Source organism: Mustela erminea, chromosome 11 (assembly GCF_009829155.1).
Source record: "Mustela erminea isolate mMusErm1 chromosome 11, mMusErm1.Pri, whole genome shotgun sequence".
Taxonomy (NCBI): domain Eukaryota; kingdom Metazoa; phylum Chordata; class Mammalia; order Carnivora; family Mustelidae; genus Mustela; species Mustela erminea.
The window spans coordinates 28,987,012-29,003,787 of record NC_045624.1 but is presented as its reverse complement, the minus strand read 5'-3'; the positions used below and the strand labels follow the sequence as shown (position 1 = coordinate 29,003,787).

The 16,776-nt window shown below is 41.2% G+C and overlaps 1 protein-coding gene across 2 annotated transcripts in view; it reads right to left on the bottom strand.

Annotated features, from left to right (window-relative positions):
• Positions 1-8,669: 8,669 nt before the first annotated feature.
• The window catches only part of FAM3C (FAM3 metabolism regulating signaling molecule C), a 53,699-nt gene continuing 45,592 nt past the window's right edge, over positions 8,670-16,776 (bottom strand). The window contains exons 9-10 of one of the 2 annotated variants that reach the window (XM_032304451.1): positions 11,655-11,781; positions 8,670-11,046 (exon numbers count right to left, since the gene is read on the bottom strand). In XM_032304451.1, the coding sequence (XP_032160342.1) occupies positions 10,957-11,046; positions 11,655-11,781 (217 nt within the window). In that variant the 3' untranslated portion in view covers positions 8,670-10,956. The remainder of the gene's footprint in view (positions 11,047-11,654; positions 11,782-16,776) is intronic. The other variant, XM_032304452.1, reaches the window with a different exon arrangement.

Genomic DNA, 16,776 nt, shown 5'->3' with positions numbered 1-16,776 from the left:
CATGCATTTCAAAAGGAGGGCAATTAAAACGAATTTCCCTTAGTGATACTGTGTGCCTAGAAAGTGTTTGCTAGAGATGTTTAGTGACAAAAGGGAAGAATCTAAACGTAAAAAGTAAAATGTATGGTTTGGATTTTAAGTGCCTTTTAACTAGGAGAATTTATCTAGAAAAATTTCAGTCAGATATACAGCACTTTTTCTATCCTTGGCTTCATTTTTTTAAAAATTTAAATTCAAGTTAGTTAACATATGGTGCTGTTGGTTTTGTTCTTTAATGATAGACCTGTTGCTACTCTTAAAACCCCAGCTCAGAAATAATGGGGAAGAGAGGGATCTTAAGAGCAGGTGGGAAAATTAAAGGTAAAAACATAAAGGGCTCTCATACATTGTAAGGGGAAGCACCCTTTAAATGTGTAAAAACAGTATTTTGTATAGTATTTTGCTAAAAAAAAGTTATATATTTTGTAAATACAGTATTTAAGTTATATGATATATATTGAAACTTAAGACACTTATTGCCAAAGCCCAAGAGCAAGGGCAATAAAATTATCTCAGAAATAAGATTAGCTTCTGTTTCTTTCCATACCTTTTTTAAACGTTGAAAAGAAGTTAATTGAGTAGTTAGTTATATGGATGTGTTTTTCCTGTCAAAATGACAATTTTAGATGTTATAGGTTAAAATATGCTGCAAAATACTGAGAATTGTGTTATTTCAGCAGATTAGTTAAGTTCTGCTTTTAATTAGTTATGTTTAACTTGTAAGGTTATTATAATAAATTATGCAGTAAAAGTGTTAACTGGTAAGAGAATCTAAATCAAAATAATGATCAATTTGTGGATTTGATATCCTGGATATTTATTATATTGTATGTAATGCTGCATTTCCACGTGAATGTTGAATGGTCTCTCTAAGTTTAGGATCCACGCATGTATATTCATCATATTTTACAAGGTTCCTGGTAGATATTACAGGGCTATATTTAAGGTTGTGTTTAAATGTAGATGCTTATGTTTTTTATGAATTGTTAAACATTTCAGTATTATATAGGGAAAAATTTCTAAATTCAGAAAGGACAAAGAAAGAATATTCTTTTTCTTATTATAAAGAAATGTTTCCTTGTCCACAGGTCTCATTCTTTTGCCTTTTCATTTTATTTACCAAGGCAGAGCAATTATTAGTGAAAAAAGAGAAAACCCATGGAAAACATCTCAGGCATGCGTAATATTAAATTCAAGGCAAACCATTTAATTGTGGCCCTTAAAGTCTAACAAAAAAAAAATTATTTATAAATGAGAAATTCAGAAATGATAATTGAATAATTATAGTACTTATTTAAAAGAGTGGTTTACCAATCTAGCGTCCACTGAGAGACACTTATTCTCATGTCTTTTATTTTATTTTATTTTTTTGGCACAGCAAATCTATTTTGTCTGCATTGAAAATAAGCAATCTCTCTCTCTTTTTTTAAGATAAAGAATAGTTCCCATTAACAACCGATTTCTTCTATTAACTAGACATCTTTTTTGTAATTACCTTACCAACCAATTGGAAGAACCAGACAGATGCTAATTCCCAAATACCCAATTACTGTTGAGCTGTTGCTGAAGAAGACAGTGATGCCAACTCAGACTCTCCTCTCTGGGATGCCTGAGCAGGAACTCCTAAGACCCAAGCTGTGTCTCTCACTTTTTTTCTTTTACTTCTCCTCCCTGGCTTCAACACGGAAGCCATCCTTGGATGTCTCCCCCGTTTTACTGACCGACAGCCTGGGCTTGGCTCATTTTCCTCCCACTCCCCATCATGGTTGAGGTAGCACCATGGAGCTCTGGGGGATACAAGTTGTGGAGCCCAAGTGTTCCTATCCATTCTGGATGATTTTGCCTGTGTTACTTAGGTCTCTTCATGTGGCAAGTCACAGAAAATGCAACTCAGACTGACAAACATTGAAGGAAATACACTGACTCCGTAACTGAAAGTCCAGAGTTGTGCCTGGTTCCTGTGAAGCTTGATCAAAAATCTCAATGCTGTACTCCCCATGGTTCAGGTCTTTCCAGCTCTAGCTGAAACAGCCTGGCTTCTGCAGTGTTGTCTTCTACTTCAGGCCCCACACGGTGGGGTGGACGCTTCCCACCCCCAGTGGCCCCAGGCTCTCCTCTTTTCTTAGCAACATGGCTGCCACATGCCCCCCAGACCTCGCCTTCTCCTACCACTCATTCCAAGGAAAGAGAGAGGTTCTTTTTTGGTTGCTCCCATAGGAGAGATGGAAAACTTTGTTTTTTCCTTCTTCACAGAATGCCCAGCAAAGGTCATTCTGTGTCCCATTGGCTCCAGTTGGTTAATATGTCCATCCCTGAACCAATCAGAATGGCCATTGGAAGCTGGGGTTCGGGGATAAATTCACTGATCATCTTAAGGTAATGGAGACCCAGGCTGGCACCTGGCAGTGAGGCCACTTCTAACTAAACCCACATAGCTTGAGAATAGGGAAGTGGTGAATCCACAGAGGAAAACCAGGGTTGATGTTACCATTAAAGTACCCGGGTGCTGGGCAGCGAAGACATTAGATGTCCTCAGCTCTAGTGATGTGTTTCGAAAGCAGCTTTCTGGCAGCACGTGGGTCAGGCTTAGAGTGGCACAAAGCAAGCTGTGGATACATGTATAGGATACAAAGTATCTTCATTTCTTTAAATGCCCTTGATGACCTTAAAAGGGGAGGGGAGGTGGATCTCGTGTATGAATTTCACACTTAGGAGTTCAACTATTTTGTAAATTGGGGGCTGCCTAATTAGAGGCAGTGGTAAGAGGCAATGATGATTGCGTGAAAATGCTACTGAGAAAAACCTGTCAAATGGCATTATCTGTAACCTCTGGATAAATAAGTTTGCTGATTGAAACATTTCCCTGCTAGTAGTATTTTACAAAACATTAAAAACACTTTAATTTGTTTGACTATAAACAATTGCATTATTTCCTTATTCCCAATCTGGATGATCATTGTTTTTGTTCTGAAAGAAACTCTGATAGTTGTATTTAGAATAACAATAGGATTTTATACAAGTTAGATGCTATGACCATGTGTATATTTGCAGCTTTATAATCATGTGACATATCCCATCGGTATTTTACAGACACACTTTAGGGGCGGCCAGGTGGCTCAGTGGGTTAAAGCCTCTGGCTTCGGCTCGGGTCATGATCTCAGGGTCCTGGGATGGAGCCCCGCATCGGGCTCTCTGTTCAGCAGGGAGCCTGCTTCCTCCTCTCTCTCTGCCTGCTTGTGATCTCTGTCTATCAAATAAATAAATCCTTTAAAAAAAACAACAAAAAGCCACACACTTTAACTTTCTGAAGTACCATCAGGACTGTTAGGTTTGGGTTTTTGTTTTTAAGGATTTTTTTTAAAAGATTTTATTAATTTATTTGACAGACAGATATCACAAGTAGGCAGAGAGGCAGGTGGGGGCAGGTAGGGGGGCAGGCTCCCCGCTGAGCAGAGAGCCTGATATGGGGCTCAATCCCAGGACCCTGGGATCATGACCTGAGCCGAAGGCAGAAGGTTTAACCCACTGAGCCACCCAGGTGCCCCGGTAGGTTTGGGTTTAAAATGAGGAATCAGAAAAGCTTTCCATCAAAATATTGATTGATAGGCAATTGGATGATACTTGTCACATCACATCCCAAAGACCACCAAAGACTGCAGAGATCCACCTGTTTGGAGTCAGTCTGTGACCCAGAGCACTGTAATCCACTTAGCTGACTTGCAGAAGAAAAAAATCAAATCCCATTTCCAGGAACCATGAATACTCCTCAGGACAAGCTCTTCTGAAGAAAGTTGGCTTGAAAGCCTTGATTTTTTTTTTTTCCAATTTCAGTCTCACAATAGACCAGATGTGATAAGTCATAACATTTCTTGGAGTAGGGTGATGGGGTAACCTGAGAAGGACAAATGCATGTGGCACAGCATGAAAGGGGGACATGGGAGAGGGGGACACCAGGGACTTATTTCCTTTAAAATAGAAAATAATAGCAGACACTTAGATGGTGCTTACTTTATACCAGGCATTGTTTCCAGTAACTTCTATGTATTCCTCAGAGTCTGGGCCCTTTGCCACTCTGTAATATTGTGCCTCACGCAGCATCAAGATTGTCACACACTAAGTTTACAGTACACCATTTAAAGAGTTTGGGGCATTTGTAAATATAATGAAAATTATGGGATGTTCCTTCAGGGTTTGGCTGTATCAACTTGGTTGAAGAACAGTAGTGAAGTGACGGAAGAATTGAGAGCTTAGAATTCACCATGAAATAGAATTAAAAGACACTGACTCTTGATTTCTAAGCTCAGAGTGATTTAAATTTCCTGCTATTTTAGATCCCAGTGTGGTTAACAGTTGGATTTTGTAGGAGCTTAACAATCATTTCCAAAAGGAAATGACTAGGGGTAAAGATCAAACTAATTTAGTACGACATTAAATAAATACTTACATCCTTTTTATTGTTGTGCTTACAGCCAATTGTTACATAAAGTGTCATTTTTAATACATGGATGAAACTTACCATTGGTAATGATTTACATTCATATCCGAAACAAAACCGCTAGAGGTGATTTGCATGATTAAAAAAACCCACTCGGAACAAAATCAGGTTCGAAAAAGCAGCCTCTCCCACTGATTGTAAAGGAAAGTAATAAATGTGGACTACGTCAACACAAACTGCAGTTTTTGTATGTGACTTTTTAATTTGCAGAGTAAGTGAAAGCCTCTAATGGATGTGCAAGACTGGAAAAGCAGAACGAGTTGCGGGGCATAGAGCTGCCCGGTTCCCTCTGCCCCCTCGCCGTTCTGAACCCTCTGGTAGGCTCACCTCCATGCTTCTATGGAAAGCCAAGGAGCCTTCTCCTTTGCATGCTAGTAACAGTCAAACCCTCATAGCCATGCCCATATCCACTCGGTCATGTATAGTTACGAAGGAAGGGTGGCCTCTTGTACCCCCAGTTATTCTTGGACAAAAGAGAAATGTCACCAAACTTAACTGCTCATTTAAATACACCTTGAACTCTTCATTAACTAAAGAAGGGGGTAAATATACAAAATGTAAGTCAGTAATCACCTTTGTTTCTAGTACATAATCCCCATTTTTCTTTTCTTTTCCTTTTTTTTTTTTTTAGTAGGTTTTTGGGTAAGTTGTGTCATTTTTTATTTTCCCTCCAGCTCTACCGAGATATAACGGACACATAATATTGTGTAAGTTTAATGTTTTATCCACAGAGGTTGCTTCAACTCAAGCTCCCGGGCACACAACCAACATGTATTCCGAATGGGCTTCTACGAGGCAAGCCTGCAAGGTGGAAAAACTGAAAAAGTGAATGTGGTAACGTCTCTTCAACATGCCCCCTATTTAATGGGTAGGGGCAGAGTATTTTTACAAGCTGAAAAATAAATTTCACCATTCAGTAGGAGAAGTTCTCTCCTTTTGCTGGCTTGAACACTTTTTCTTTCCCGGGATACCCACTTCATCATTTCTTGAGAAACAGAACTTCGTCGACAGAGAACTACAATCTCCAATTTGCAATGGTCACAACTGCAATTGTGTTCATGTCCGACACACCCAGTGCTATAGAACTACTAGAGGGAACCTCCCCCAAACGGCCTATTTCCCTGACATAAGTTTAACATGCCCGTGTAAGGTGTCAACAGTTCACTCCTGGGACAAACGTTTCAGATTTCTATAGAAGTACAAGCTTCTTTTTACTGAAGTTAAACCTATGGTCCTCTCCCTCAGGGCCAACGGAAAGCCACGTCAGGTGGGCTGCCCTCCCCGGGGCCCACAGCTTGACGTCACACCCAAGGAGTTGCTCCCCAGCGGCCTCTCCCACTTCTGCCACGCGGGGGCGTCCCCGCAGAACCGCGACACTCGGGCACCACCACCTTGACCACCAACCCTACCCCTAACCATAGCGGTCAGCATCGTTTCCCTCGGGATCTCCGCTCTGCTCAGAGCTGGGACTAGCAAGACATTATCCTCGAGGCTCCTTTCTGTGCTGGTCAAATAAAGCCCACTGCACTTCCCTACGCAGGCCCGCAGTCCTCGTGGGTATGCAGAAGCTAAACATTTTTGGAAGCTGAAACAAAATATTTGAAAAGAGTTCGGTGTTAAAATGAACATCTGTGAATGATAAACTGAAAAATTCACATGAAGTTTTAGGATGAGAGAACCTCTGCGGCTCAGGCTGGGCTCTTAGCTAAAACCTGACTTCCGGAAGCGGGCATTTCCTCCCCTCAGCTGTGAGGGCTCTACCTACAGGAAACAGAGCAATCCCGTCGGACCTTCTGCTGCAGACAGTGCGGCTAAGGCTAGGCAGGGAATTCGCTGGCTCTGGTGAATCGGGCTTGTCCACCTGAGCAGGCCAGATCCAGGCAGAGCAGCACCAGAAGGCACAAGGCATGGCCGAAAACCGGTTTGAAAGTCAAATGTATAAAGTTCAAATAATGAATCTACTGTTAGAAGTGAAGCGTAGGTCTCAGAAAGCAAAAAACATTTCAAAAAATCCATTCAAGAAGGTCTTGCCCACACCCCTTCCCCTACAGCGGGGACAGCTAGTGCAACTCTATCACGTACTTATTCGAACTACCAGCTGCCTGGAGAACCCCCAAAACCCGAATTCTGCATATGAAAAGGAGTCCAGTGTCCGTGCCCACTGAGTGGAAGGGCAGGTGTACACAGTCAGAGGCTTGGGGCCCGGAGAATCCGGAGGGGCTGCACCCTCGTCGCCGCCTTCCTGTCCAAGGCATTCAATGGCTCCGTGTTGGGCTTGGTGTCCTCGTCCATTCGGGTTGCTGGAACAAAACACCACAGACTGGGGGGGCGCTTATAAACAACAGAAATTCAGTCCTCACAGTTTTTAGAAGCTGTGAAGTCCCAAATCAAGGTGCTCAGTCATTTGGTGTCTGGGTAAGGCCTGCTTCTTGGTTCCTGTGCTTTCTCGCAGTGTCCTCACGTGGCTGAAGGGGTCAGGAAGCTCTCTGGGGTTTCTTGGATAAGAGCTCTACCCTCAGTGAGGGATCTACCCTTCAGACCTAATTGCCTCCCAAAGGCCCCACCTCCAAACACCATGGCACTGGAGACTGGGTTTCAACACAGGGGTGCTGGGGAGGACACACACATGAAGACCATAGCATTTGGTAGGATGGGGCTGAGAAGCTGAAGGCTGGCCTAGCTTTTCTCCTTGGCTGAAATCGACCAGCTTTCAAGAGACAGATTTAATCCCAACAGCCAGACAAGCAGTTCCATTTCTTGAGTGCGCACAGGCACCACGAACCCGTGCTAGCATCCGTAACTCACCGTGGTGAGGAGGCGGACCCCTCCCGTTCCTCACGCAATCAACAATGAGGTAGAGACATGTACTCATGCAAGTTTGACTATTACCCAGTACACTACACTGTCTCCATTACAGAATTCACTCCTCTTTAAGGTTTTAGGGCCCTTTTCTCGCTGGCGATCAGTAAAATAAATATGGGCTAGTTACTTGAAACACTAGGAACATGCAGTTCCTAGTTCCAAGACCGAGAGCCAGCCATGTGCCCCAGTCAGTCAGTTTAGTAATGGCAGCGAGTTGTACCTGTGAACTAGCTATTCTGGGAAGGTGGTCTTCTCTGTAGTAAGTTTGCTTATAAACTGCCCATAAAACAAGGCAAGAGGAACTTTTCTTCTGTCTCTACCTGAAGGGCCAGCAAGTCCCTTTTCCTTTCTAGAAGAGAGATCCTCATATTGAAAGCCTTTCCTCCTTAATAGAGCGGCCCTCCAGTGGCCTGCACCCTCGCTGGATTGCAGGAAGGTTCTGGTGGATGAAGTCTCAGGTTCAGGATGGCCTACCCCACATGCCCTCGGGCCACCTACCAGCAGACTGCCCCTCCCAAGCCAGGCCTGCCTGATTTTTGCTCTAGCTAGCTTTGACTTGACAGGAACCTCAAGGGAGGAGACACAAGCAGTAGGATGGGAGTAGTGAAAGTGAGGGAGCTTGGGGCTTGGGGCTTGACTAGCTATTGCAACATGACAATCAAAAACCAAGTATGTGGTAGAAAAATCATCCTAGGTAGAGGCACCAAAAGAATTCTGAGGGGTGCCTTAGAAAAGGTAAAATCGGGTACTTTTTCCTGTTAATCTACATGTTAATCTATATGTACCTGCTGCTGTCCAAGGCCTTATTAAAGAGGTTAAGTGACAAATCTTTGCCCCAATCAATACAAGTAATTTTTTCCTCTCATACTCATTTCAGAAAATATTCTAAATGCATTTCTACTTTTTTGTTGTTAATTTTTTTATTAACATATAACGTATTATTTGTTTCAGGGGTACAGGTCTGTGATTCATCAGTCTTACACAATTCACAGCACTCACCATAGCACATACCCTCCCCAATGTCCATAACCCAACCACCTGCATTTCTACTCTTGATATTCTAACTGAACATAACACATTTCTCATTCCTTCACTTAAAAATGGGGTATGTCAACTGAATTGAAATTATCATCTCTTTTGGGGACTTCAAACTGTAATTTGTAAAAACTATTTTAGTCTAAATGTAATACCAGCTAAATGCTTTGAGCTTCACCTGGCATAAAATAATAAAATAATAGCTGATCCATTTCAAAACAAATACAAAATGTAGACAGACCGTGATAAATTTTACTTTAATCAAATTAAAGTCAGGAATATAAAGACTCTGGCTCAATTTCTCTTTAATTTCCCAAATACCACTTATTTTCCTACTGTCTTAGCTTAATTTTAATAGGCATACTATGATACACTTGTTCCAGGAAAAAAAGTGTGATTATAAATAAAAAATATCCATCCAAAAGTCCTTATATGCCAGTTAGTACACCAAAATGTCAATGCCAAATTTCTGATTTTAATAAAGAAATTTCTTAACATGAAAGGAACATTGTTTCATTTATAATGTGGACTTTTAAAAGATATCTGAACATGAAATGTAGTAAAATTATTGCTTCCAAAGTTGGCACAACCTGTACAAGAAAGAACTGAAACAAAAGCAAACTGCACCAAAGCCGCCACAGAATCCGTCTCGGTCCCTCCTTCTGACAGTTAGTACAGCTTCGCAAATCTATCATTTTATAGTTTTTACCTTAAAAGGGATGTCTTGCCATCTGGATACTTAAAAGTTTACACATATCAAGATAGAACCTGAGGATATTAGTGTGTGTAGCCCCAGAACTGTCTTCAGTTTCCATGTGAAACAGTATGATAAATGCGTGACCAACATTAATGGGAAGTTCCGGAAGCATATTACTGTGACACACAATACAAAACAATTCACAATGCAAAAACTGAGAGCATTTTCATTATTTAAAAAAAAAAGGCAAAAAACATTTATTTCACCATACCTGGATCTGGAAAATAGCTATTCTTTTAATTTACAGAATCTAGGGAAGCATTTTAAATGTCAAAATACACATGCTGAATGTGACTTAGCATATAAGCACCAGAGATCTGAAAAGTTTACAAAAATTCTTTAAATGTGTAAGGTGCATTTATTCTTGAATTACATTCAGTTTGAGAACCAGTACCCCAAAGTTCATTAATATTTAAGAAACAGCTGAATAGCTTCCAAGTTGGTTGACAGCAAAACAAAAATACTGCCTTTAGTTTTTTTATACAAATCATCTAAAATTTCGATTCAAAATTTAAGTGCCGCCTTCTACTGTGAGTAGTTTGAGGATTAGTTTATGTTCTGGTTTAAGATACTTCATACACTCTAGGTATTTAATGCCCTAACACAAAACCAAAACAAAAACAAAGAAACTTGAGTCATGTAGTGAACATCTCAAGTGAATAAAATTTTATGTAGAAATCATCTGGACTCAAATAAAATTATTTTTTTAAATGTTATCAGTCCACATAGTAATTAAGACTTCTCTAAATATGTCATTATATCTTCAGGCAAAAATTGCTATTATGAAGTTAGATACAGAATTATATTTCTTGGTTTACCATCAAAATAATGGTGACATTAAAGCATGCCTCTTTCCAAACCACTTGGTCAGTGCTGATAACCATAAGGAAACACACGACAGCATTGCTCTAAACACAGCTGCGGCTGTCCTGAAGCCCCTGGTTAGGGTGCAGAAGGGTGGTGGCCCACGTCCCTGGCTCCATGGGGCTGCCACCCCCAGCTTCGCTCTAAGCAGCTTCTGTGAGATCCAGTCATTCATACTGCTAACACAAAACCCAGAAAGCTACAGTCCTGAATACCACCTACATTTACGCACTTCCTTTTTTACTGTGTACGTGAAAAAAAAAATTCTGTTGTGCTTTTCACATATCTGATATAGGTTTTCGTTATCATTTTATTTCTAGGTTTTTTTGGGAGGAGAAGAGAAAAACGAAGAAAAAAGGTACACTGGAGATCAGACTATAAAGTAACATTACACACACAACTAGCCAAGTATCTTTGGAATTTAAAAGATACTATCGTTAAAAGGCAACATATATATATACATATATATACTTGAATATGGGTGTGTGTGTACAATAAACACACACACACACACACACAAGAAAACAAAGTCTCCTCCCTAAAATCCATATTATTCCATAATAGGTTTTCACAGCAACCAGTATATATACCAATATATTTTTCATAATCTGTTCAATTATCCACTGGGTATGCTTTTAGAATTAAAAGATGTCACTACCGTAGCAGTCTAACACCATACTACTATCAGAGAAATGTGCTTCGAAATGGTTCAGTGATTTGCTCATTACGATGACTATTTACAGAGGCGTCTATTTACGTTAGCAATAAATAACCCAATATCCAAAGAGATAAATGCTCATGCGCACGCCAGATGGCTGCATGCTCCCGCAGTATTTACACATCACTCCTCGGTCACAGCGCGGCCATTAACCGGCAAAGTGCGTTTCCTTCAGTTTCCTCTGCATTAGTCTTGCTTCTGGGGGATGCAGCCTTCCATCTCGACAACTTCGGGCCATCCTTCATATTTGTTTGTGTCCTTATTGTTCTTTATGTGCTGTTGGGGTACAATAAAAGTACACAGTTAAAAAAAACCAAACCACCTTTATGAACTGCTTCTCTACCACAACATACTGTAGTGTACTTGTTTCAGTAACATTCATATCAATAATGAGTTCCTGCAAATTACTGTTCAAGAGAGTAAATGAGCAATCCCAGCTGCCAGGGAGACCGTCAAATACCAGCCAGCTGAAAGAACAAAACAGTGCAGGACTTTTTGGAAGGATCATTTGGTAGCCAAAAGGTAGTTTATAGTCTACTAAGTTCTAAAGTATTTCTAAACTTAACTGATTATACTACCAAAAGCTCGATTAAAATCTTTAATAATGAACACTTCCTAAACAGCTCATGATAAAAGCAATCATATGCCAATGCACAGTCATACAGGAAAAAATACTCCATGAAGACTAGGCCTATTTTCTAGTTTTGATTTAAAATATGCCATGATTATTTTAAATAACTGATGATCAAGAGCTTATGAAAAATACACAAACATATTTAATGGCTGCTTTGTTTAAGTTTCAAATAACTAGGATAGGAATATTCACTGTACAGTTTCACACAATTTACTTTTGTCCATTAATTATGAAAGTCTAAGATACTAACCTGTTCAAAGGGGCTTTTGGTCTTGATGCCTTTCCCACCACAGAAGACCCAGTTGTCTCTAAAACCAAGATTAGTAATAGATGTACTTCCCAATTCAGCAATGAGCCGCCGTGCTTCATCATTGAGTCTTAAAGAGGAAGAAAAAGAGTACTACAATAAGCACAGAGTTCTGTGTATTATCTAAGTAATAATAACTCACCAGTATATTAACATGTAACATGAAATGAGAAAATAACAGCTTAAATAAAAGAACATAATACAGGATTTTTTTCAGAGCAACACTCCTACAATTTGAATTCTCTAGTGAAAAAGACATGAAATCTAGCGACTAATTTTAAGTTTATTCTACGAAGAAATGCCTTTTAGATATCTTTATTTTACAATAATTCACTTTCATCCATATCCACCAAATAAATAAGGGATACTGTAGTTAGCAGATGCCTACCTAGATTAAATACGAGGTCTTAAGCAACCAGTATCTTCATAAAATTAAAAATCACTTTGATTTTCTACTAATCCCTTTGTGAATTACATCTGAATAAAGGTAAATGCTGACAAAAATCTTGGCGTTTGTGTCTAATACTATGGTTTCCTTAAAAGAAAATGAACCTTGAGAGTAAGTATATAAATTACACTTCAGTGATAACTGTCGAGCGGTTATTTAATAAAAACGAACCTTAACCAGACAGCAGTTAAGTACCTGCCAACGAGGAAAGGCAGTGGCAAAAGTCAAGTGGTAGGAAAACAGCTGAAAGTCGGCAGTAAGTAATTTTGTGTAGGGGGGCACCTGAGTGGCTCAGATGGTTAAGCATCTGCCTTCGGCTCAGGTCATGATCCGGAGGCCGGGGACCAAGCCCCGTTACTGGGCTCCCTGCTCAGTGCAGAGCTTACTTCTCCCTCGCCCTCTGCCATTCCCTCCGCTTGTGCTTTCTGGCTCTCTCAAACAAATAAAATCTTTAAAAAATAAAAAAAAGAAAGAATTTTCGTGTAGGTTATTATCCTAATGCTGAGCATTCTCAATGTCCCCTGTCTCACGAAGAAGAAGAAATTCAGCTGATACATGCTAGCTGTGGAGGGGGAAAAAAGGCAATAAGGCCTCTGTATCTCCCAAAAGATGGCCCTTATACATCAGTTAGAGAGGCTATGTTCTGGTAAAAATCTGAGGCAAGCTAAGTTTTATATTTGCAAATAGTTGGCGGGTGGGGAGTAGTCATTAAAACCAAATAGCATGAGAGTCAGTGAGGAAGGTCCTTTTTTATTTGACAGAGTTCTTTGAAACACCTCATGCTAGTATCAGCTCCTTTAATGTACTAATGAAAGAAACACCAGGCACAAGAGTGTTCTCTTAACTAACCTGAAGATGAACAAAATAATTTATATTTTAAAATAAAAAGTCATAGAACAAGAAAGAACTGCATGTATGTTAGAGACTCTCACAACTGATGCAAACCACATGCAGGGGCAGTAGAGCTATTTAAAAAAATTTTTTTTAAATTTTAATTCCAGGGTAGTTAATGTACAGTGTCCTGTTAGTTTCAGGTGCACAACATAGTGATTCTACAATTCCGTACAACACCCAGTGCTCATCAGAAGTGCACTCCTTAATCCCCATCCCCCACTCACCTCCCCTCTGGTAACCACCAGTTTGTTCTCTACAGTTAAGAGGCTGTTTCTTGGTTTGGCTCTCCCTCTTCTTCCTTTACTTGTTTTGTTTCTTAAGTGCCACATGAGTGAAATCATACGGCGTTTGTCTGTCTTTATTGACTGACCTCAGTTAGTGTTCTATTCTCTAGCTTGATCTATGTCGTTTCAAGTGGCAAGATTCCATTCTTCTTTAAGGCTGAGTAATATTCCTGTGCGTGTGTGTGTGCATGTGTGTACACACACATATATATACATACACACCACATCTTTGTTATCCATCCATCCACTGATGGACACTTGGGCACTTTCTGTGTCTTGGCTGTTGTAAATAATGTTGCAGCACACAGGGTGCTTGTACCCCCTCTGAATTAGTATTTTGAGGGGGTAAATACCCAGCAGTGGAGCTGTTTTAACTACAGCCTGGGCACTGCTGTCCTCCTGCAGAAAGTTCACTAGAATCCCTGAGAAAAATCACCTATAACCCTAGAATATTTTGACTTTCAGACCCAAATCTCTATCAAGGGATGTACTTATAACCTGGTGAAGTAAAAACAAATGAAGTAACTGTGTAAAGACCCCTGGAGTCTCATGGCCGCGTGCCTCCAGCTTGCGCCCCAGGTCCCGCTCCTGCGCCTGCCTCCGTCAATCAGCCGTCACTTCGCACTTGTCTGCTCACGTGATAAAGGAACACGTGCATTGGAGGGACACTCCCTGAAGGCTGTGCCTGAACCCCGGCTTCTTGTCTGCATATGGGGTTAGGATGCTGTGGGTCTGGAAGACTGTCAAATCCCACCCTTTCGTCTATCCCAATGTTCTGTTTTCTGGCCACATTCTTCTAATACTGTACTCGCTTCGGCAGCACTACGAGGTGAGTTTTGCAAGAATAAGCAGCATGGAAACGAGGAGTTTGGGCGGCAGGTTCTCTGGGCAGCCCAGTGTCGACCCCTGCAGAGGCTGTGGGGCTTGACTCACATTTACATCTCAGAAAAACCACAGACTGGAGCCTCGTGGGCTCTAGGGTCCCTCATAGATGGCTGAATGTGAAGTTCACAAACGCCAAGGGGCTGCTTCATATGCAAAAACTGCTTGCAAAGTAGGTGGCTTCTCCCAGGGCAGACCTGGCTCCCTGCAAAAAGTATGAATAAAACCTTTCTCATCTATGAATTTTACATTAATTAAGAAATATATTGAAGGGCAATCATTTTTACTTCTGTACTTCCGAATTTCAGAACTGATCATTTGATCTACATGAAAAAACTAAGCCCGGTTAGCCAGAGATCTGGACAGGACTTGAAAATTGCACTTCGACCCCTCCGTTCATCTCTTTCCTTCCTTTTCCTTTCCTGGGAGAGCGCCCGTAGGGGAACACAGCGCAGAAAAGGGGAACACGGCGGCCTGCAATGGCTGTCTTTAGGAAGTCCCAGCGCAAGTTGGGCCCTGGCTGGCAGCTGGCAGCCTGGATTTGGGGAGGGCTCCCCCATTCCCAGAACTGATCGGAACGGGTCACAGCGCTGCATGAGGAAGGCAGCTCATGCCGGGAGGCTGGCATCTGGGGATGTGTCTGGCGGAGGCTGCCTCTATGAGCCAGTTACATTCCCGGGCACGGAGTCCCTGAGACGCTTTCCCACTACCCAGACTTCACAGTGCTGTCACCATCTGCTGCGGGAAGAATGGAGCATCTCCTGTGTGACTCCGCTTGGAGAGGACTGGGAAACTGGGGCCTGGTTCCCTCCAGACTTCGCTCAGTCCAGTTTCCCCTTTGCTAATTTTGCTTTGTATCTTTTTTTGTTGTAACAAGTAGTAGCCACGAGGTGAGCAGGGCTGCACGCTCGCTCCTGCAACTCTTGCAAATCATCAGACCTCGGGGTGGTCTCGGGCACCCAGGCCACAGGTCCCTACATATATCTAACTACAGCTGTATAACAACGTACGTTTCTCAATAATTTCCAAAGTTTTCTGCTCTGCCTATATAGTCACACCTAGACTTTAGAGGATTTCATTATCTGTGTCTGAAATCTTTTATTTAAGCAGAAGACAATTTCATATTTCAAAAAGAAGTTAAAAATCATGCAACACAGCCAGTATTTCCTGCACTGATTCAATACATACTAGGTATCAAAATGTCCCATTTCTTTAAAAGCCAGCGTAACAGGGGCGCCTGGGTGGCTCAGTGGGTTAAAGCCTCTGCCTTCAGCTCAGGTCATGATCCCAGGGTGCTGGGATTGAGCCCCGCATCGGGCTCTCTGCTCAGCCAGAAGCCTGCTTCCTCCTCTCTCTTTGCCTGCCTCTCTGCCTGCTTACGATCTCTGTCTGTCAAATAAATAAATAAAATCTTAAAAAAAAAAAAAGTTAAAAAAAAAAAAAGCCAGTGTAACAAATGTATGCATGGTGTAAATTTTAAATAAAATTTCAAAGATACAAGCTTTTATTCTATATAGGAGCACTTTGAGTTTGTTACATAAAATTTAATCTCCAGTAATGGTCTTAACTAGCTGAGATGCTGGGGCACCTGGGTGACTTAGTTGGTTAAACATCAGACTTGATTTCAGCTTAGGTCATGATCTCAGGGTCATGAGATCAAGCTGGGCTCTCTCTGTCCCTCAGCAACCCCCAGCTTGTGCTCTATCTCTAAATAAATAAACAGATAGATAGATAGATAGATAGATAAAAATGCTATTAAAAATAAAAAATAAAATGCTATTAAAAATTAGCTAAGATGCTGAAAAATTTTACTGAATATTTTTAGTTAAGAATTTTCTTTAAAATGAATAAAAAATTATCATGTCACAAACAAGACGGCAGACAGAGAGAGGAACCAAGTTTTCCTAGAAGAGATTCTAAAGCTGCACGGAGGTAATCGGAAGTAGCAATGGAGGAAGAGGGAACGGGCCCGGGGTGACTCAGAGGTCTGCTTCCCCCTTTGCTGGGGAAGGAGGAGCATCTGAGACCCCACAGTCACACCATCATACCAGGTCAATGCTCCTTTCTGGAAAACAACATGGAGAATTAATATTCTGGGCCCCCCTCTAATTAACAGGGAAGAACCACTTGGGAAGTAGAAGTGTGAAGAACTTCAGAAGAAAATCGCTGTATTACTTCAAGAGGTTAAAGAATAAGCAATGCTGGGCATAGGTGACCATGTAGCCTAGACTTTAAAGAGAGCATATTACAAAGAGTTCAGATCAGAAGCTCTTCTGAGAATGGGATTCTTAAAAAACAAACAAACAAACAAACAAACAGTAATTTTCACTATGTAATTTCTAACAATCCTGGCAAAGAAGAGGATAGGTTACAAATTAGGGCCACTACAGGAGTGTTCTGTGATGGGCTCAAGCTCACAAGTGTCCAAAACTACAGGGTAAATCATATGACTAAGGAGGAAACGGAATGCTACTGCCAGGAAGGCCGGCAGATGAGACTCCTCGAACTCTTACAGGCCACACGAAGAACTTTTGCTACAAAGTGCAAACAATGAAGG